General features: G+C 37.9%; 2 protein-coding genes across 2 annotated transcripts; one reads left to right on the forward strand and one right to left on the reverse strand.

Annotated features, from left to right (window-relative positions):
* The first annotated feature begins 4122 nt into the window (after positions 1-4122).
* LOC144633875 (cytoplasmic phosphatidylinositol transfer protein 1-like) lies at positions 4123-17341 on the forward strand. Its single transcript, XM_078492783.1, has 10 exons — positions 4123-4276; positions 7635-7783; positions 8546-8634; positions 9373-9380; positions 10064-10135; positions 12026-12124; positions 12897-12956; positions 13867-13962; positions 14630-14693; positions 15485-17341. The coding sequence occupies exons 1-10, from the start codon at positions 4229-4231 to the stop codon at positions 15562-15564; spliced, it is 765 nt and encodes a 254-aa protein (XP_078348909.1). The 5' UTR covers positions 4123-4228; the 3' UTR covers positions 15565-17341.
* LOC144633866 (LYR motif-containing protein 1-like) lies at positions 15556-20834 on the reverse strand. Its single transcript, XM_078492767.1, has 4 exons — positions 20513-20834; positions 19690-19750; positions 18351-18382; positions 15556-18019 (listed from the first exon to the last, which is right to left on the reverse strand). The coding sequence occupies exons 1-4, from the start codon at positions 20654-20656 to the stop codon at positions 17900-17902; spliced, it is 357 nt and encodes a 118-aa protein (XP_078348893.1). The 5' UTR covers positions 20657-20834; the 3' UTR covers positions 15556-17899.
* Positions 20835-22210: the final 1376 nt, after the last annotated feature.

The raw sequence follows: 22210 nt of genomic DNA on the forward strand, positions 1-22210 counted from the left end.
TTATAGAGTATGAAGAATGCAACTCTCTACATATCAAGGCATCAACTATATATGAAGGCCATTGTATACTATGAAGTGCTTTAATTAAACTCTCTTTCTCTTGGATTGAATGATTATGTTGTGAGTCAATGAAGCTTTAAAATATCTCCAGTATCATTTACATATCCACCATCAACAAAGCTTACAACAGCAATTTCGAATTTTTTGAAGACACTTTTATAATTTAGCTGGTGTGATGGAAGAGACTGATTTCCTGAAAACTCACACACTAGTACTTAATGCGACAATTATCTCAACTTATTGGTTTCGCCTAGTTGTTTCTTAATTGCATGTGATCGTCATGAAAAATCTCATTGTGACACGTACAATCAACCAAATAGTTGTATATCTAGTTTTCCTGTATTTTCGACACCCTGTTGAGGAAGCTGTAGCCGTGTTTTACTAGGAAATTAGATTCCCCTTTTGAAATAGGATCCTTATTGATCGAACATGGCCTCTGTGTTCAGTATTCCAAATCAACATGCAGGGTCGGCCAGGGTTTTTTAGGTATACGGTATAGGGGGTTTTTTTTTGGTTTTTTTTTTTTTTTATGGTTTTGTTATTTTTTTTTTTTTTTTTTTTTTTTTTTGGGGAATTTTTTTTTTTTTTTTTTTAACCCCCCCCCCCCCCCCCCATGAAATGACACAGAAACAAGCACCACTTCTTCCACCGATGCCAGGTCAATGATTTATGAACAAACTTCCCGTGTGATTCAAACGAAAGAAAAATACCTTGGTTTTTTTAATTCCCCGCCACGTTTATTGCTTCTCTTGCTACCATTTTTTTAAACGCGCTGGTTAACTGTAAAGCAAAAGAGATTGCTGAACAAAAACAAACAAACATACAAAATCAAATGCTTTATTTGTTAGCTAGCATGCATGGCAATTGCAGATCTTCTTGTGGGTGCAATATCAATGCTGCTATAAACTGACGCATTTTCTAACATCGACGTTTTTTTTACATCTTTCACCACTGTGAGATTACGAGTTACTCATGTCAGTATTGCCAAAAAATGAGGGGCAACGAGTTCGTTGCGGAGATAGGTTGTTCAAAGGACACTGTAAATCTGAAAAATAGTCCTTGGTGACACTCGATCGGGAGGCCGCCGAACGGACCGGTCCCTCCCGCCCCGCCGGGACCCCCGGCGCCGGGGGGCGGGGCGCGGGGCGGGAAGGAGCGGGACGGGAGGGGCGGACCCGGGGGCGGACCTGACGTGGGGAGGCGGCGAGGGAGGAGGTGAGGGGAGAGGGGCCCGCGGGGCGGGGCGGGGGGACGGACGGCCGGGGGGGCGGGGGGGGGGGGGAGGGGGGCAGAGGGGGGGGGGGGCGGGGGGGGCGCGGGAGAGCCGAGGAGACCGGGAGCAGGGGGGGGAGGGAGGGGGCGCGGAGCGCCGCGGCCCAGGCCGACCGAAATGGTAAACAACCCTTCATTACCAGTATGACTCCAATTTCTGCTAGTCTAAAAATATTACAAGCAAGTCCCTAAATTTAACTTTTTCTGTCACATATTGTGTTGCTGGTTTTCACTGTCAAGCCACGTTCACGCCGCAAAAAGTAAATCCAAAACTATTGAGTCGAACTTGTCCAAGACTCAGGTGTGTACGGTATTCCGTACTCGAGTTGTCCGTCAAAATGTTACACACAAATGTAGAGAGCACAGTATGGAAACGCCATATTGGAGGGTCTCAATGGGGTTAACCGTTAGCCGTAAAACGGCCAAAAATGTAGCCGTTAGGCGTAAAAATTGGAAAATTTTAACCGTTAGCCGTAAAATACATTAACCGTAAAAAATCGGCCAGTAATTATAAATAAACCAAACTAGTTCACTTCATCGTCCCAGAATGGCCCTGAGACCTAAAATATGTTTTTCAACAATGGAAATAAGTTTTTTACTTTTTAAGACAATGAAAATTAACTTTTAACATCTGTTTACCGTTATGGAAATAAATTAAACGTTAGCCATAAAAAAGCCAAAATTTTAACCGTTAACCGTTAAAGCCACCACCCCATTGAGACCCTCATATTGGTGCCCATGTGGAGGGGCACCAACATGGCAGCCGGAATTAAATGAAAACATCTGGAATTCACTTCTGCTATAAAAAAGGGCCAGTTCACCCTCATCACAAGTAAAAATTCACGTAAACACTTCACACAAAACCTCAACTGTTTAGATTGTTAAAAATAACAGGATAAGTCTTCTGGCGGCCATCTTGTTGTCTTGAGGCGTGAGACTCCGAAATTAAATGCTCTATCTTAAAGACCGCGGATGCCATCTCGTTAAAAATTTTTAACAAGATATATATTTTTTGTGTATCGCTGTACATTTACGATCACAGTGACGAGATACAAATGCTACACACTATAAAAATGTCTTATAAGAGATTTATTATCCAATTTTTTCTTTCCCAAAATGCTGACTTTCCACCGTTTTTTAATCATTCGCGTGGTCAAGAGGAATACAGAACCTGTTAAACCGGTCTCGTGGAGTACAAATATCGCGAGGAACTTGCCCCGCGCTTCATGTGACCTCACGTCCCCGGTCACATCATGATCGAATGACCTTGTGTCAGCACCCGGGGGAGGGGGGGGGGTACTTGGGTCAATCTTTGTTAGGTATGTGCCGCTGGCCTCTCAGAACCCCTACCTCATTATAGTCATATTCTATGGCCAATTATAGACCCCATCTTAGTCACTTTTGGGTAAATGTAATTTTCACGACCCCAACTTAGTCTCTTTCTGGGAGCCGTTTGTCAAATACTAAACAACAGCAATAAAATACGGTAATATTTTTTTCGGCGAATCTTTCCGTTTATAAATCACAACTTGTCAGAATAGTCCATTTTACAGTTGCCTTCCAAGTAACCTGGCCTTTGAATTGTAGCGAGGCTGGAGGTGACCTTGCATTGATACAAACCTCCCTGCTTTATCATGTAAATGCAAACTAGTTAGCATCAGAACAACATGATTAACACAACAAAAGTAGTGAGGTCTGTATCAAAACAAGGTCACCTTCAGCCTCACTTACATTCAACGGCCAGGTCACTGAGCAGACAACTGTAAAATGGTCTATTTTCTTACTCTCAAAATCCCAGAAAAGTGTGACCCCATTCTAGTCACCCTATAAAAAATGCTTAAAAAGGCGACCCCATTATAGTCAATCCAGTCGTGAAAATGCGACCCCATCCAGCGGCACTTCCCCATTAGCCCAATTATAGGAAGTCCCCCCCCCCCCCCCGGGTGTCAGAACTACAAACTACAAACTTGAGCACACCATTGTCGACCTACATGCCCCTTGGACCTGCCTCCTCATGTGCGTCGGTCTTCTTAAAGTCGGAGTCTTTTAGGGAGGGGCGAACAGGAAAACGAGTTATTCGAATCGGAAGGTCTTTAGCCTGGTAAAACTGGCGGTTTTCTCGAGTTCCCGGTTCAAAGCTTTTCCTAGGGCTTTCCACAAGTTGCTCGGCAACGTTTTGGCAACTTTTTAGGATTTGAGCAACTTTTTCCCCTTGGAGCAACTTTTTTCCTCTCGCGCAACTTGTTGCATTTTGAGCAATTTCCAGACCGAAGATCTCCGAAGGTTATCCGAGTGTTGTTCAAAGGCAATACGAACGTTTCCGAAGATTTACGAAGTCTGCCGAAGACTTTCGAGGAACATCTGAAGACGTTACAACTTTCGGCTCATTCTGCATTAAAACATTAAAAAAGTCGTCAGCAAACATGACGTCATCGATTTCTTCACGATTTTTCTCAGTTAAAGAAATTCTTGTTATTTAACAAATTTTCCCCTTAATATGTTATTTAGATACTTTTTTGCTTTATTAAAATTTCATAAAAACTACTTCGTTAGAAATCTTACCGTCACAGGGAAATTAGCATGTATTTAGAGAAATTCTCTTGATAAGAAGCAGCGTTTTGGATTTATTGGAGCAACTTTTATTATCAGAAAGAACTTTTTGGATTTTTGGAGCAACTTTTTGGAAAATCTCGAGCAAATTGCGGAAAGCCCTAGCTTTTCCAGCCGATCAGATCCAGTAATCTCGGGTGTTACACAAGGCCTGGCAACAAAGCTGTTCAAAGAATTTGTTCGTAATCGATTCACAATCGTCATTGTTTACGAGTTGCGGTAAGAGTTTTATAGTAGCGTACTCGTAAGTCATTTGTTAGTGTGCTTTATTTTTAATCTAGTAAACATGATGTTGAAGGAGTACAGGATCTGTATGCCGATGACGGTCGAAGAGGTACGTTTTTAAATGTAAAAGTTTATATGTATGGTAAGGTTTGACATGCATGAAAAAGTTTGCCGGTAGGCGAAATGACAACATATTATGATTATTAAACACGAGACTACAAAACGTCACATCTACAGAATGAATAATTCGAAATTGGACTTTCCTTTTTACACCTAGCTTTCTTTAACTGCAAAGTCGAACTGCAGTATTTCTCTAGCGAACGAAATCGAATTTTGTACTTTGGTTGATCATGAGTTCGCGTGCGCGTGATTGTTTACGGTATCTGAGGGCCTGTTTACATGGAAGGCGGGTGCCCCGGCTAACCGAGTTACCCGGCTAACCGAGCTACCCTGGGCGAGCCAACTTTTCATACGTTTCTTAAGCAAACGTATTGAAGCCTTTACATGCTAGAAGGGTAACCCGCCTTGCCGGGGCACTCGGTCTACTTGCCCGGGGCACCCTTCTAGGCGGGATAGCTTTTTGCCATGTAAACGGTTATGGCCGAGCTATCCCGGCTTGCCGGGATAAGTTTTCGCGCGTGTTTTAAACTAAATTTGAAGTTAATTGCATAAAATGTATAAATTCTGGACCCAAACAGTGCTATTTGATCAAAATTAGTTTTATCGGTCGGCTGGAAACATTTGTTTGAGCAAATTCGAAATTTTCGTGGGAATGATTATCCTAATTCACGACACAACAAATTTAATTTCAATTTGGCGGCCAAATACTGTTGAATTTCGATTGAATTTCGCCAAAAATGAACGCAATAAATTTCTAAGAACTTGCACATGAAATTAAAATTGGTTTGAAGACGAAAAGCCTTGATTATTCAGTAAAAAGTCATATTTTTCTTCAATCATTTGGAGCTACATTGTTTTCCCACGCCGTGACACGCTTCAATGACGCTGTCTCATCTCGGGTAGAAGGGCTGTGAATTCTGCATGTAAAGGCGGGCTAGGTTTTATCCCTTCTAGCCGGGTAACTCGGTTAGCCGGGGCACCCTCCCTCCATGTAAACAGGCCCTGAGTCGCGATCACTATTTTGGCTGTACAGCAATTATTTGGGGGAAACCGCCATGAAAGACAGTAATCTCGATAGTGCAGAAGAATCGCAGCGAGATCTAAAGTCTTGTGTAATACGGTTATTTGTTATTTGCATGTTTAATAACACTTCAGAAAGGTTAAAGCCAGCGAAGTGTGGTTTCGAAAGGTGAGGTACAAGATTATTGCGAGAAGCGAATGTGAAGTCATGAAACTCCATCAATATTAAGCAATGATTCCGACTGATGAATTAAACGATTTGTTTGAAACGATAAATATGGTGCAATTGATCCGTTGTGCTATCATTCGTGTCAAATAAAAAAGCTATTGTGATGCGAATATAGCCACAGGGGTTTTATACAAAAATAAACTAGAAAATATGCGGCATTGGCCGTATTAAAGCGACCCTGCCATATGTGACGATTTTGATATTCGAACAGATGATCTCTCAACATTGCCTTGATCGAGATTGGAATCAAAATCTACAGTGTTGTAATTTTATTCAAATATGCTACATTTTGTTATTTTTTTTATGTTTCTTTTTCTTTGAAAGGTTCTCCTTATCTCGAGTTTCAGTTGATTTAATTTTTGTTAATTAACAGCTTCCTTGATGGAAATATCATTTCCCACTCAGAGTGCAATATCATTTGGGAACGTTCTATATGACATGAAATATTTTACACATGTCGTTTAACTATTATTTTACTGGTTTCATTTAAATGTTATGTACATGTGCTACAGTATGTATTTTTAATATGGGCTAAGATCATTCTTTCAAATTGTTAGTTTTGATTGTTAGTTTTCAATTCTGCTATACAAACCAATACTTTTACAGTTTGTTAGTGACCTTTTATAAATGACATAAAAGAAGAAAATTATGAACAAGATTTCTAAGTGTAAAGTCTTCTGCTAGTTGTGATAATTTTTTTTATCAAATTTGGTCTTCTATTTGTCAGGGATGTAGCTAAGAAAACACTAAGCCCGCTCATTAACAAGCCCAGCTGGCTTTGCTGTTAAGCCGGGTTTTAAGTTCTCTTTCAGCCAATGAAATTAGATGGCAGCCGGCCCTTAACGACATCCCTGATTTCTTATTTTAACAAGCTCACATTGTAATTCTTGCAAACTGATTAAAAATATTTTATTGGAAAGTATGAACATGACTTGCAAGCAAACAAAGTGAACATTGGATTGAGCAGGACTGTGACCTCAACCCCCCCCCCCCACCCCCTGTGTATAAAAGTAATCAAGTTCACAAATGGTACATCATTTAAGTTCGACTGATTGAGTATCCAATGTACTATTAATAGGATTTATTATATGGCTGGCTTCATGAGCGGGGACCAGATAAGATACAGCGTAAACCCTGCATTGTGATTGGTTATTACTCGAGTGGGCAAGTTAGGCCTATCTTGCCTACTCAGGTTTGCTTGCAATTCTCCTGCAAACTTGTTGTGGTAGCCAAATAAATAGGTGTAGGCTCTCACAAATTGCGCATATATAAATAAATCCTATATTGACCAAGTTTGTTCTGTCAAGATGCATGGTGGGACATTGATCTGTTTTTTATTTGCGTGTTTTTTGACCTGGACTTCATCATGATCCATAAATAATAATAATAATAATAATAATAATAATAATAATAATAATAATAATAATAATAATAATAATAATAAACACTTTTATAGCGCCTATCCAGGCCTGCTCTAGGCGCTTTACAAATACTGTATGATCACAATATAATAAAATATATAAAAATTCGTTAAAATTAGCTGAATAAATCTTAAAAATTAAAAATGTACATTAAAAGTAATAAAAAGTAAAAATCGCTAAGAGTAATAAGTTTTTTTAAAAAGATAAGTTTTGAGTTTTGATTTAAAAGAACTTAAATTGTCACATGAGCGGATAAAAAGAGGTAGACTGTTCCAGAGTTCAGGCGACGAAACAGCAAAAGCTCAAGACCCATACAACTTAAGGTGGAATTTGACAGGGTTAAGGCGTGAAGAGTGTGATGATCTGAGGGTTCTTGAACTCAAGAAGATCTTGGCCAATATCATGTCATCTTGGATTCTCATCCCCAAAGTCCAAAATCCTTTAGGTCTGTGCCAGGGATTGAGACCTCTGGCCGGCTTCAACACCGGAAGTCTGTGATTCACAGACTCATTGTCAAATCTGACAAATGAGCACTCTTCGCATGCTCACAAATCGGGACTGGCCAGAAGCCTCAATCCCTGGCGCAGACCAGTAGGAGCGTAGACTCTAGGGATGAGAATGGCTATCTTGAGCCTTGTGCTTGGTCAAAAACCTAAATTTACTTTGTTTATATTTAGTATCATATAGGTCAGCTATACATGATAAGCAAACACAGCCATGATCAAAGTGAACGAGGTGAAGGCGTCCATGTGGTGAAAAATGAACCATGCGAGGATGAAAAATACGGCAAGGGACAATTCACAGAAAAGAGGGTTTATCTATCCAGGTGAGGTGCAAATAACTCCTGCACTGGATTGTTCCTAAAAATTTAGGCCCATGTCTTGAGGTCTTGATGTGGGCTGCAGGCTGCAGGCTGCTTGGCCATGGGCTGTGAAGTGGGCTGTGGGCTGTCGGGACATGGGCCTGCTTTTAGCAAAACCTGTGCCAGGCTCGCTTACTTGGGTAACCCTGAGAAGCGCCTGGTGTAACCTGTGAAGGACTACAGTAACTGTTGTACTATGTATTCAATACATGACTGTACATATTATAGGAGTCAGAGATGTAAGTGTTAATACAAGCTAGATTTTCTAGATGTCATTTTTACCCTGGCCTATTTTTGTTGCATTCATTTCAATATACATGTAAACTGCAAAACAGTCTATCTTTGCGAATGGGCTCGGTCTACAAATGAGAGGTCTGCAGCCAATGACGAAACTGAGAGTGAGACTGGGGAGAGATGCCTTGCAGGATGATCAGCATGTCGCGCCGCAACAATCAGTGCTTTGCGCCTTGGATAAGTGATTGTTTAACAATTTTAGAGAAAAAAACTGTTTTGCAGTCTATTTTCGATAAGAAATGAGACAAAGTCAAGCATATATGTGTACATGTACATGTAATTCTCCTTGGTTGTGCATACATAGACATGACAATTTTTTCAGAAAAAATGTGCCAGTTTCAAGCAAACTTAGATTTTTCTGTTGTCTTGTTGATTGTAAACAGTAGGCAACATTGTGTAAAAGGGAATTTTATTGTTAGTTTTTTCCCACAGCCGTCTTCCTTCCTGGATACGTTCATATATTCCAAAAATATTTTATGTAGAGGAAAAAGCTTGGAATTATTATCCTTACACTATAACAGGTTAGTGCAGAAAGAGACTACATGTATTAATTAATGCATTTGATAAAATGTCTAGGGAACGTTCTTTGTTACCTGTGAAACATCAAGCTTACCATGGGAGGCATGGTGGCCAAATGGCTAGTGCGCCAGACTCTGGATTGCGCAGTCTGGGTTCAAGGCCTGGCAGGGTCACAGTATTGTGTCCTTGGGCTAGACACTCTACTCTCATAGTGCCTCTCTCCACCCAGGTGTAAAAATGGGTACCGGCAAACTTACTGCTGGCGGCAACCCTGCGGTGGACTCATATCCCATCCATGGAAGAGTAGAAATACATCTACTCCCAACTGCTCAATGCTACAGAAACCGGAATAAACTCTGGTTCTGATGGGCCACTAGGCTCCACAACAGGCTTAACCTTTACAGACGTAGTGGGGACCTTTGAGGCTTTCTAACAAATATTCAGTGATAATAAGTGACTGTTTTGGTGGTTCACAAATGTCTTGTAGAGGTTCATTATTGAACAGAAAATCTCAGCTTGGACGTTCAGCCCATCCTCCCTCTCTGGCTAAATTCTCATTGCTACAATGTAGATGAATATTAGTTTCAAAATAATATTATAATAACAAGTAGTTAACAGAAAGGAATTATTTTAATATTTACAGTGTTCTGGTAGTACAGTAGTTGTTAAAATGATGAATTTCGTTTTTCTTTCCTTTATATGACATCCTCCATCACTTCATATTGACAATGTATCTACAGAATATTGTGTGAGTATTGCCATTATAAATTGTAAAACTAAGATTATCATTACCATTTATTATAAATGTAACATTTGCTGTTAATGCGTTACGTTTTAATGTTATCAGAATCCATAATCACCACGTAGAGGTTTTGTATATATTGTTCTTTTGGCATTCATCGAATCTTAGTTGGTAGCTAGGTAACAACTTTGATTGAATTACATATAAACGTGGTGCTCTCATTCTCTAATTAGAGCACAGAAAAAAAAATGGCAAGAAAACCCTCAAAAGATTCCCTTCAGTTCAGTATAAATCAACAAGTCCCTGACACGCATGTACTGGTGTTTCAAATTATTTTTTTTTTACTTGGCCACCGGATTTTTTTTTCAAGTCATTATCCTAACTGATCCAATTTCTGTTGTGCCAGTCAATCACATGGGCTACAATTTAGACTAGTTGAGATTTTGAGCCCATGCACTTTTTCAAATTTTTAGAATTTATCTTTAGGTGATAATAATTTTCGTTAATTAAGCAGGAAATCTGGTATTTAGTCATTTGAAATGGATTCAGCCATGCAAGTATTAAATGTGCTTATTAAGTTTATTTAAATAAATTGATATAAATACTGTACGTTATGTTTAATTTCTTACATTCTAAACTCTAGTTTTAAGAAATATCTAATGGTTATAATATTTTGTATGTCTTTGCAGTGCTCCTTTCTTCCAAGATTTTCAATTAGAATAAGAACAAAATATTTCAATGACAATGGCAGTAGGGAAAATGTATGTATTTAAATAAAACTGTCTAGTATTATTAGTGCAGAATGCACTATTGTGATGGTTTGTTGGGGCTGTCGTCCGCTAAACCCCTAAACCCCTAAACCCCTAAAGCGCTATGGTGTAAACTTTAATAGTCAATTAATTCATTAATATCAATTAATTAATTATTTCTTGTGAAGGGGGTGGGGGTGGGGAGCACCTGACCGTACCCCTAGGTAAAACCCGGAGCACATCTACGTTACTTTCATATGAAGATCTCAAACGTATATATTTGTTTCAGAAAACCCTTTGCTCTCCTTGTGGTACTACTCAACGTAATTTACACCAAACGCATGCGCAGATTAGTCTACGTTGTTTTCTGGAACTATCATGAACATCGCTTGTATTGCGTGTTTGCGGTAGGCTTCCTGCAGACTTCTTGGCGCCAAGTAAAAACCGCAAATTAATTAAATTAGATTTTGAGACTTTCACAGCGCTTTCGGGATTTTCGGCGTGAACACCTGATAACCAGGAAACAAATATTCTAGCTGTACTGCGTTTTAAAAAACCTGTCGAAAAATATGTTTTTTGATTAGATTTGTTTCTTTAGTTTTTGAGAATCGTCTTTCGTGCAGTCTAAACCGTAACTTAATTAAACAAAAGTGTCGTGTTACGTTTGCAAAGATTAGCGTAAGGAACACCTGGGAAAGAATACAAGTAGCCTGTGAACAGTTTTTCCGAAAGTAAAATAAAGCAAATAAACACGAACATATATAAAACATCATACTTTCAATTGTTCCATATTGGATTCTGCACTTACCAAATCATCGAGATTTTTTTTTTTTTTCATGTTTATTTAACAAAAAGCATGCAATAGAGACTTTATACAAAATGAGAAAAACAGTAAAAACCCGCGAGTAAGAACCTAAATTATCCAGGTTAGCCAGGTTCTTACATAAAGTGTAGTTAACACAAATTTAGGCTATTTAGGTTCTTAATAGGTTCTTATATTTTCTGAGAAAAAAATTTACATTAATGCTATTTGAATAGAACACGACATTGTATGCATGTACAGTAAAGCCTTGCCCAAACTTATTTTCCCAAAAGTAAACATTTTAAATCAATTATTTCAGAAAATAAGAACCTGTTTTCAAATTTTAGGCTAAATAGGTTCTTATTAAAGGGGGTCTAATTTGCAAATTTCCCCTAACAGCTGGTTCTTAAATATAAGGTTCTTATACTCGCAGGTTTATACTTTACAGCAAGCCTGGGTGTAGTAACATGTACAGTGTATGTACATGTACCAACAGTCTTAATAATCAGAGATTCCAACCCTTCCGATTTGATGCGTTGCCTCCCGCTCTCCCGATTTATATCAGATTCTCCCGATTTATCATGAAATTCTGAAAACAAGAGAAAAATTGCTAATTTTTAGTACTTTTAGTTTTTGCGATCTGAGTGTAGCAAAAGTAAAGAAAACTACCAAAAATGTTTGTGAAAAGAATAAAGACCTTATAGAATAACTCAGAAATGATGTCAAAATGCCGGAAATGGCACTTGAGAGAACCTAAATTTGCAAAATTTCCCGGTGGAACATGCTTCCAGACCCCCCTAGAGGCGCACACCTTCAGCGCTAAAAATACTCCCTTTTTTCCTTCAAAAAAGGTCTGAATCTCTGCTTAATTTGTTGTTAGACCTGTGGTGACAGGCTTTAGCTTTTGTAATATAAAAAATAAAACCTAAGAAACTAGCAGTCATGTGAACAGCTGTTTAAATCTCCATGGGTCTCATAAGAATGGCAAGTGTTCTGCCAAGTTTCCACAAGATAAGATAAACTGTGGGGGGGGGGGGGGGAGGGGGGCATGAATTTGTAAGGAGAACCTAATAACTTACAAATGACTTCTTTGTCTTTAGTGTTTTGAATTAAGTGAAGAGACACTTGAAACTAGAGAAGTTGTAGACGTTGATATTGCTTATGATGAATTACCAGAAAAACATTATGTTCCTGAAGAGGTGAGAATTATATGATTGAATAAAAAATTGATTAAAATTAATTATAAAATTATGTCAAAATTATGCCATCTGGTTGTCTGGGACAAGTAGGTTTTCCTGCTGGGCCAGAAATGTTTCACTTCCTATTTGCCCGATAGGCAAGGGCCCAGGCAAGTTATTAACAGACTAAACTTAAGATACAATTAAGACAAGCATGCAACTGCCCTAAGGGCAAGCAAAATTTGAAAGCTGCTTGCTGAAGGGAGACAAGATGTGGATTAGAAGTACAAGGGTGCTAGTTTATGACAATATTTTTTGAAACACATAAATTAAGCAGTGTTACATGTCTGCCATATAAAGCTTTTATCCTGAACTACATAATCCATTATGCAAACACAATTTTACATCAAGTAATTTAATACATAAATAGGTACAGAATATTAAAGGAGCTACATCATGGACTACGCAACTTAAAAGAATAGGCAATTTTTTTGAGTTTGTTGTTTCTAAACCGACTTAATCTTAAGCTTCGTCAGTTGAAACCATCCTCAATTATTTTTGGTTCCTTATTTTTCCATTGATGATTTTGTATGTAAGATAACTATTATTGAGGTTTTCTTCAATTTGAAAGTATTCAGAAAAATGACTTAAAGTACTTATCGTGACATAACTCCTTTAAGTGTTAGATGATCAGAAGCTACAGTTGTTCACGCAGGTACAGTGTGCATGTGGCTTTATGATACTATGTAACATTTATTTCTAAAATATATTTTTCTGTGTTTTGTTTCTTAAGGACTGTAGGTATTTTAAATCAAAGAAAACGGGCAGAGGTCCACTAAAGGAGGGCTGGAGAGTGAGTAAAATATTTTATTTTGAAGTTTCCTGAATTTTCCGAGGTTAAAAATTTAATTTTTTTTTAATTTTTTTTTTTCGGAAAACCCCGAAACAGTTCAAAATATTTTAAAAAAGTCTCAGGAATGCGATGAAATATTTATCTAAAGGATATTTTTTGGCAATAACAGGAGTGACTATGAATGATAGTTCAGGTATTTGATCAAGGAAGATTGAGATACAACAGTAACTGAATAAGAACTTGCAACCATGTTGCAACAGACTAGGACACTCTAGTATAGTCTAATATAGGCACAGTCACCCCCCCCCCCCCCCCCCTCAATGCACATGTCAAATGAGTGGACACCTTCCCTGGTCCTAGCCATAAATTATATAACATTGCATTTTTAAGCTCCTAGAGCGGTTTTCAAATGAGTGTCGTAAAACCAAAACCAAAGTAATTACTCTGGCCAATCACAAAGGACACAGACAATCCAGTGAACCAATCAAAACTCGAAGCAAATACATGTAGCTGGCACGAAGCATGGGAAAGTGTTTGCGAGCGAGTCACGATTGGTTTTGGTTTTACTCCTGATTGGCTGAGAAAGTGGCGCGAGATTTTTAAGCCAATCACTAAGCGTAGTAATGCAAAACCAAAGCAAACGCAATTTACTTTCGACACTCAAGTGAAAACCGCTCTATAACCTGACACCCCTCCTTAGCAGACACCTTTTCAAACTCCAAAGTTGTCTGTTTATTGGAGGTTTGACGGTGATAAACAGACCAGATTTCTGTCACATTGGTATACAGCTTTATCCCTTTGCACGTGTTGCATGCCTATGATGCTTGTCATCACCTATACATGAAAATTATTGGCATTGAATTTGTCTCGATTTTGGTAATAAATAAATCCTGTTGTATAATAATTTCAGGATGATACACAACCCATCATGTGCTCATACAAGCTAGTCAGTGTTCAGTTTGATGTCTGGGGATTAGCATCAAGAGTAGAATCATTTGTTCACAAGGTGAGTTCAATTACGCTTGGGTGGAGGACTTCTGTATGGTAGTGAATTCTAGTTGTCTTGCCTAGGGGTGTAAATTACGGATTTTGGTCTCACTTAGGGTGTGTCAGGACAGAATGCCAATAATTTTAGCCGTCAAGATCTCGTTTAGGGTGGCACATGAAAAAATAGAAAATTCTGTCATCCTGTGTTTGAGGTCTAGAAAGATCAGGCAGGAAAAATGGAATATTTCAGGTGTCAAAGAAAGCTTGAACCTAGCCAGATTGGTTCGTTTAATTTTCTGATGAGCATCTCCACATGGAATTATGAAGTTAAAAAAGTAAAAAAGAATGTTATTATGCTAATTTTTTTATGTGGTGTTGCGGTGAGTAAAATCCATCTTGCGGTGTTGCAGTGGTCTCAAACCCTGCGGTGTGCGATGTTGGTGTTTTTAACTAAATTTAGCTCTAATATCTTCATCAATTGGTCCTTATTTGTTATGCTGCCAATCCCAAGGCATTTTCATTGATAAGTAACTTGACTTTATTGCAGTGACGGTGTTTCCTCGAATGTTCTTGCAGTGATTGTGTAATTTGTTGCAGTGTTTAGGGTTCCCCCATGTCCCCCTCCTACTTCTTTCCTCCCAATAACATAAATAGCAATTAATGCCTATTTGTCACTTGCTCATTAGGTTATCCAGGACATTTTATTACTTGGTCATAGACAAGCATTCGCATGGATTGACGACTGGATTGGTAAGTGCTGATTCTCTGATGGGGAAAGGGAAACTCAGACTAGAAAAATTTGTTAGAGGGCTGGCCTTTTCTCAAAAATAATACTGAAATTAGTAATATGCAGTTTCAAACTCTTCCGGTTTTTATAGTGGGAGATTTTTGGCCTTTGTAAATACATATATCTCATCTAGTAAACAAATTATTTGCTTGCAAAACAGCATCAGTATTCTTTTAAGGCTTTTAGCAATGTTAAAATACCCAGCCATCCATCCCTCTGCCCTTACTCTTCACAATCCTTCTGTCCATTGATATTGAAGTGGTGGAGTGGGGGGGGGGGGGTGGAAGTTGGGAAGTTATGAACCCCTGCCCCCATGTCTTTTACTCCCGGTTCGCACCCCCTCATTAGCTGTTCCTGCTTCTTTGAGCAATTTTTATTGCAAAATGCTGCAAAAGTTCTCTCAATTTCTCCGAGTTCCTCCCACCGTGGGAATCTCCCTTCCCGTTCTCTCTTCTCCTGCCTGCCTTACCCACCCAGCTGACTTCCAGGCTTTTAGCTGGACAGCCACTTTTCAGAGAATAACTGTAAACAGAGGTTTTTAAAGCAAATTTGGAAATCTCTAGATACCTTTGCACTCATACAAAGTCTAAGTGCAGAAAAACACCTTGCATGCTCCTCGGGCCCTCCTATGGGGATAAAGTCAGGCCTAATAAATATTTTGGACTCCCACTTTTTAAATCCTGGCTAAAAGCCTGATTACTGTCATTTAACTTTTGTATGATGTTGACTAAACAAAGGTTTCATTTAATTGCAGGCATGACCATAGATGATGTCAGGGATTATGAGAAAGAAATGCAAGAGAAAACAAATGATAAAGTTGCTGCAGACGTTTAATTTTTATTTAATAAATTTTTCACAAAAATTACCAATGCAATGATTAATTAACAGTGCAACTTGGGAAACCACGAGCACTTGAATTATTTGTGGAATGTGTTTTTGTGTTGCTATCAATGAGGTGTGAGATCAGACTGTTGGCGTTTTTTTTTAAAGTCTTAGCTTGAAATTTAGTGTGTAGTATTCCTGTACATTATTTGTATATTTTTTAAAGGTCTTTTTATGCATCTTTTTATAAAAACAAACACGACACATTATATTACACATTATTTCTTTTCTTTATACTACAAAACACTAAATATTACACAACAAAACATCCTGCATTATGTAACATTACTTTACTCACAGTTGTACAGTGGAACCCCGTTAATACGGCCACCAACCGGTTATGGAAATTTCATGACTGGTCTACTCCCGGGGTCTACTTCAAGTGATGTTCAATAATTTGTTGCACTTCTAAACAACTGTTCTTTAATTTGACTGCAGATATACAGTAATTAAAAACTTATAAAGATTCAATCAGCACTTAAACAACATGATGAAAAAAGGTCGTTAATGAAATATTCATTTGTGACTCGACATATTAAAATAAAGTATCTACCATTGTAATAGGCCAAAGTGTCGTTTTGAATATTTTATTAATGACGTCATTCGCGGAAAAATAAAAATTGAAAATGGCCACTTGAATTATTAAAATGGTGTATAAGGTCCCTCCTCACAAGGTTTTAGTAGAGCTCTTACAGAAATTACAGTATTTACATGTATAGTTTGATCTCTCGGTTGATTGTTAGCAACACAATTCATTCTATAAATTAAATGCAATGAGACATCATTGATTTTATCATAAGTTTCATATCAAATAGTTGCACAGTGTCTATTTTTAACAAAGTGCAAGACCAATGATATTTTGAATCTTTACCAACTTATCAGTAGTTAGATGTGTGAATTATTTAATCTTTCGCAAGGAGAAAAGACATTATGTTACCGTATTTACAGTGATTTTCTCTCCTAATTCCTTGAGCTACAAAGTTCAATGACATTGAAATAATGAACAGACATCAGTTTTTGAGCATTATAACACACACACACTAGGTCAAGCTTCTACAGCTGTTGAATCTCTATCATGTAACAAATTTCTTATTGACGAAGCTAAGCTTGGTGCTTGTTTAGGACAGTATATACTGGGGGAATATCAGTTCATGGACTTTTTTTTTTGTACAGACCACACTGTTGAATTTAAAGCCATTAATTTTATGGGTTTCATTCAGTTTTAAGACCATTTTGTACATTATATTATTTGTCGCAAAATCACTATTATTCTTCAATCAATTTATTTTTAATGTTTGATACAAAAACGCTCAATGACCATGCAGTATCATTGACAAACATTATTTAATTAAAATGGCTTCCAAAAACTTAAAGAATTAATCACCATGCTACTGAGATACCAGTAGTGAGTGGCAGTACAATAAAATAACTGGTATTTTGTTAGTGCTACTCTCATCAACTTCAGTCATTTCGTAATCTGTCAATGTGTGCCACATTACACATGACTGTTTATTTTATGTAAAATATTAGACACTGTCACAAGATTATAAAAAATGTACAGTGTAATTTAGCTACATAAATGGCTACATGTACAGCTGGACTCTGGAACGTACTAGTGTACGTAGTATGGTTTTGAAGTTCACAGCTCACAAAAATTTAATATTCTTTATTTTTGTGTGTAAATAGACTGAATTAAAAGTGAATAAAATAATTTTAAAATCATACAGCAGTTTATTGTGTTGTTGATTTTGATATGAAGATGGTTGATTGTGCTTGAACAGGTAGAATATTTTCAAGGAAATAATAATAATAATGAATGAACTTCTTTCAGTAAATGAATGACAAACAAATGAATGAACAACCAAACAAACAAACAAACAAACAGAAAAATAAGTGAACAATAAATCAATTTAGTTAGCAATCTATTAAATCATTCATAGAGTCTGTCCACTAATGAGAATGGCAATAGGCCATTTTCAAAAATACCATAATACTCTTTGTTGTCATGTTATGCAAACTTTTGGAGGGACAACAAAGAGTATTATGGTATTTTTGAAAATGGCCTATTAAGCAATTGATCAATCAATCATTCGATTGACCACTGAGTCAGTCATCCAATCTTCTTCTTGCATGTTTCAACACTGCAGTATTAAATTTTCTTAAAGCCTTAAATCTCTCTTGTCTGACAAATACACAACATCAATGGCACCACATCAGCATTCTATATCATTCGTTTGATGTGTCTTATTTAGCACTCTGACCCCGAGTAGTAATGCTGTGTAGCCTTTCATTTATCAACATCCTCATCAGAGTGCATGTAAACAGGCTTGGCCTGTTTTCTGATGCGTTCTTGGGTTTTCCGCTGTTTTGTACTGATTTTTGGCACAGCTGTTGGTGGCATGTGTATCTAAGATGAAGCCAAAATTGAATGTTTCTAATAGCAGTTATTATCCATAATACTATGAATCAGAGATACATGTACATGCAGTTGTAAAGAAAGTCCAGAAAATAATGTCAGTTGCCTCAGTCTTCCTTTTTCTCCCTCCCTTCCCTTTTGACACCTGCAGCAGGTTATTATATAACTACAGTTGAATCTCGATAACTTAGACCCTCGATAACTTGAACCTCCTGATATCTCAAACCTTTTTCGATTTCCCTTGAAGGTTCGAGTTATCGGGATTCAACTGTATTATCTAACCAAATGCATATTCAGCATTACTAAAACTAAAAAAGCTTACCATTCTAGGATAAGGTGTTCCATAGTGAAGGGCTGAAATAGTCAAAAATGATTTGAAATTGCAATCATTTACATGTAGTTAAATTTTAATAAAAGCAAGATTTTAGTGTGCACCCTTCTTACAGAATAAGCTACTGTGCACTTTAAGAACATAATCCATACCTACCCCATGGAAGCTTGTTGGGAATTCCAAAGGGGTGGGAAGTTTTGAAAGCCAACTGGAATTTCTAGAAGGGATGGGGGGGGGGGGGTGGCAAACTCAAAAAAGATCAAAAGGGGGGATGGTATTTTTTCTTGAAAACACATTTTATCAGAGTATGTGTCAAATTTTCTGTGCCTGGAATTGTAATAATTTTTTTTGTCATGACCTAGTTCATTTGCATTTTTATTCCATAACCATTTCATAAAAGAAATAGAGCCTTAGGGTGCGTTTCTTTGGGAAAAATCCAAATCCGGATTCTTGATCCAAAAACGGATTTTGCGTTTCTTTACCTATATCCGAAAATGGATTAATCTTGGATCAATGATCTGAAGAATCCACACTCGGAGTGGATACATCAGATCATATCTGAATCCGGATTTTTAGGATTCATGATCCGTGCGTTTCTTTGGGAAAGGATTCGAAAAAAGTACCTTGGCCCAGCGGTCTTTGCTGTGAAAATACAGGTTCGCTCTTTGTAAACATTGTCATACGGTAAGTTTTCAGGCGGTTATTTCGATCAAAATACAAAAATATTTCACGATAAAAGGAAGCGGTTGCTTGATAGCTATGAAGTGTCATTTTAAACTGGATACAGGTTTTCTAGAACAGCCACCGTGTGCCTACGGAAGTTGTATCCTTTTGAAATTGTCACGAGTGAAGTTTGCATTTGATCATTCGCAAACATTCTTCGCTCTCTGATGCTTTCTCCCCACACTGTGCTTGAGGCTAAAGAAGAACTATTTCGACGTGTGATTTTTGTAAAAGATTTTGTATGCTGAAATTATTTTATCTTGGTTACATTCGACGAAAAATAAATTTGTGCTGATATTTTATGTTCTGTGCGAAATGTGTTTACGGGGTTGTCATGGCGAAAAATCCATTTTCGGATTCTTCGTTTCTTTGGGAGCAAAGTATCCTTGTGATCTAAGATCAATGATCCAATTTTGGATTTTCCCAAAGAAACACACCCTTAGATTCCATAACTTTATACTTTGATAAAGATCATAGCCACATCATTCACTCCCATGAAGGGGAGAACCGAAATAACGTATTGTAGGTGAAATTTTCAAAGAACAATAAAGAATGTTAACTTGAATATTGTTAACAACAATTAAAATACAAGTGTATGCACACATACCAATTTCGACTCGGGAATTGGCTTCATGAATACAAAGCTTTATCTCCTCTGGGTTAATAATCTGTAAATAAAGGAACAATTATTCTTCGACCATGTAAAAGTGAAACTCCCAGGGGGGGGGGGGGTACTTGCAGTATACATGACGGGGAGGTCCGACGTATTTTTTTCGGTTGAAAATTTACACCCTCGGTATTTTTTTGGGTCAAGAGATCTGTCATATATTTTTTTAGGTCTTAAAGTCTGTTTTATTGAATAAATCAGTATAGAGGTGCTAGGTCTTGTCCTTTTTGGGGTAGAAAATTTTGATGTCAGGTATTTTTTTGGGTGTAAAATTTCAGGCTCATGCATTTTTTTGGGTTCCCAATATAAAGCTCCGTCAGTATACTGCAAGTACCCCCCCTGGGGTGAAACTATATTTCAATTTACCTTATTGTTACTTAAATTTTCGCGGGAACTTTAATAATTTCGCGAAAATTGAACGGCCATATTTCGCGGGACTTTATTTTCGCGATTTGGTCAAAAAATACGTCAAAACAATTAAAAATACGTCAAAAACGTTAAATAAATTTTCGTGGGTCTTTTATTTCGCGATATTTTAAAAATCGCGAAAATTAAGCCCCGCGAAAATAAGTAACAATAAGGTAGTAAAATTCAAGTCTACTGAGTTTATTATAGCATAATCGAAATACAAAATTCTACCTATAATATAATTCATAATTAAGTAAGTAGCTCTGCATAGATAACGTCTTCTGCAATCATATGCCCTAAGGACAAAAAATAGCTGAAGTCAAACGCGAAGCAGACACCAACCAAGCTTACTCACTTCCTTGTTCTTACGGAACAATTTCCCAGCTTCGTCTTTGATGTATTGTCTTTCTGCTTCGGTATCTGCTGCTGTTGTGGCTTGCCATTGACGGGCCACTCGAAATATTCGGCGATATAATGACAAAACTTCGCTCCGAAACATTGGCTGAGCAGTTACTTCTAGCTAAATCAATGACAACCATTCAACAGCTCGTTGCAGCCGCCATGTTGAATTTATCCTTTGGGGTTACGCCGCTGGCCATAGTGTGCACGAACGCAGCCACACCTCGTACCAGTCCCATTAGGCCGTACAGTTTTCACGGACAGCCTAGGATTATCCAGAAAAAGATACCTTCTGATTGGTTAATAACACGAAAAGTACGTCACAATATAAAAGTCTCTTTTTTACACCATCTATTCATTCTGTTTTCCCTTGAATAGAAGAAAACCTGTCAATATAGACAGCTTATCAAGGCAGATTTTGACGAGGTAACAGGAGCACGTATTCTCCTGCTTGAAAACTTTCTGGAACACGTTAGCCTGTGTAGTTTTTGAGCGCGCGTTTGGGAAACGGGGTGGCCGTCTCTAGCCCTTCCCGTTTTTCAAATACGCGCCCGAAACTACACAGGCGCCTGCTAAGCACGCTAGGAACACGTGCACTCTTTCATTTTCCTTTTTAGTCCAAACTGTGAGATTTTTGATATCCCAGCATCCCAGCCTATAAAGTTTTAGACTCGAAATACATCTGACGCAGGAAAATCTAATGACTTTACTTGGTTTACGCCGCAAAAAAAATTATCGCAACACTGCGCAATATTTAACATTTTGATAACAAGCCTGGGTTTTCTATAAGTAAATAGTCAAGGGGGAGTGGGTGAGTTGTCTAATTGTTATCAGATAGACACTATGAAGGGTGAAAGTCTGAAAGCCACAGTTTTAGGTAGTTTGAAGCAAAAAAGTAATATAGAATAATTTCCCTTTCAAGTTGCACCACCGTGTTCCGTCAGCGGATAGAAAACGACGACAACAGACAACGGGGAGAGAAAAGAGAACCAATCAGACTCGCGGATATTTAATAGAACACGATGAGTTTCTACTAATTTGCAATAGCTAAAGCATAAAGAGGCGATAGACATGCACTACCTTAGGCAAGATAGGGGCGAGAAGTGTGAGTAAATGGTATGGCGACCGGACCTTTCTGACGCCCCGTTATCCTCTTGAACCAATTCATGGTGGATTGTCAACTACTATTTGTTCTCTCTTCGGTGATCTTTGTGCTATCCTGTGGGGTTCCTGTGAGAAAACCCTCTTTGATGAGCTTGGGAGGATACACGAAGATAATTTACGGTTTAGACTTGTACACACCCAGCGATAAGATGCTAGCTCATGCTAACTGATTCCCGCTGAAATCAATAAGCTTTTGGAACTCTCTGGATACGCAAACAAGGGAGCTTTCCAGTACCAACTGCTTAAAAAAGTTAAAAAGTATTCTTCGGAAGTAGGTTAGATTTCTGATTAAATGTAAATACGTCTAAGTTAGTACATTATTGGTACTAATTCTTCTCACACGAATAAGAACACGAGATGGACACAAGGTTAGTTTGTTCAAACTCATACAGGGATCATTTGATATAGTCAAGATAAAGTATTGGGGGCTTAAGTAGCTTCTCAGTTTGTTGTTGTATGCATCCTGTAGTTTTTTCACTTTCTGACTTGC

The sequence above is a fragment of the Oculina patagonica genome, chromosome 12 (genome assembly GCF_052425735.1).
Source record: "Oculina patagonica isolate OP01 chromosome 12, crgOcupat, whole genome shotgun sequence".
Taxonomy (NCBI): domain Eukaryota; kingdom Metazoa; phylum Cnidaria; class Anthozoa; order Scleractinia; family Oculinidae; genus Oculina; species Oculina patagonica.

Coding starts and splice junctions, on each gene's coding strand:
- LOC144633875 (XM_078492783.1), top strand. CDS start 4,229: ATGATGTTGAAGGAGTACAGGATCTGTATGCCGATGACGGTCGAAGAG. Junction 4,277..7,634: donor TGCCGATGACGGTCGAAGAG/GTACGTTTTTAA, acceptor GTTTATATTTAG/TATCATATAGGTCAGCTATA. Junction 7,784..8,545: donor AAGAGGGTTTATCTATCCAG/GTGAGGTGCAAA, acceptor TTTTTCCCACAG/CCGTCTTCCTTCCTGGATAC.
- LOC144633866 (XM_078492767.1), bottom strand. CDS start 20,656: ATGTTTCGGAGCGAAGTTTTGTCATTATATCGCCGAATATTTCGAGTG. Junction 18,383..19,689: donor CAATTCCCGAGTCGAAATTG/GTATGTGTGCAT, acceptor TGACTATTTCAG/CCCTTCACTATGGAACACCT. Junction 18,020..18,350: donor GAACACCTTATCCTAGAATG/GTAAGCTTTTTT, acceptor GCTTCATCTTAG/ATACACATGCCACCAACAGC.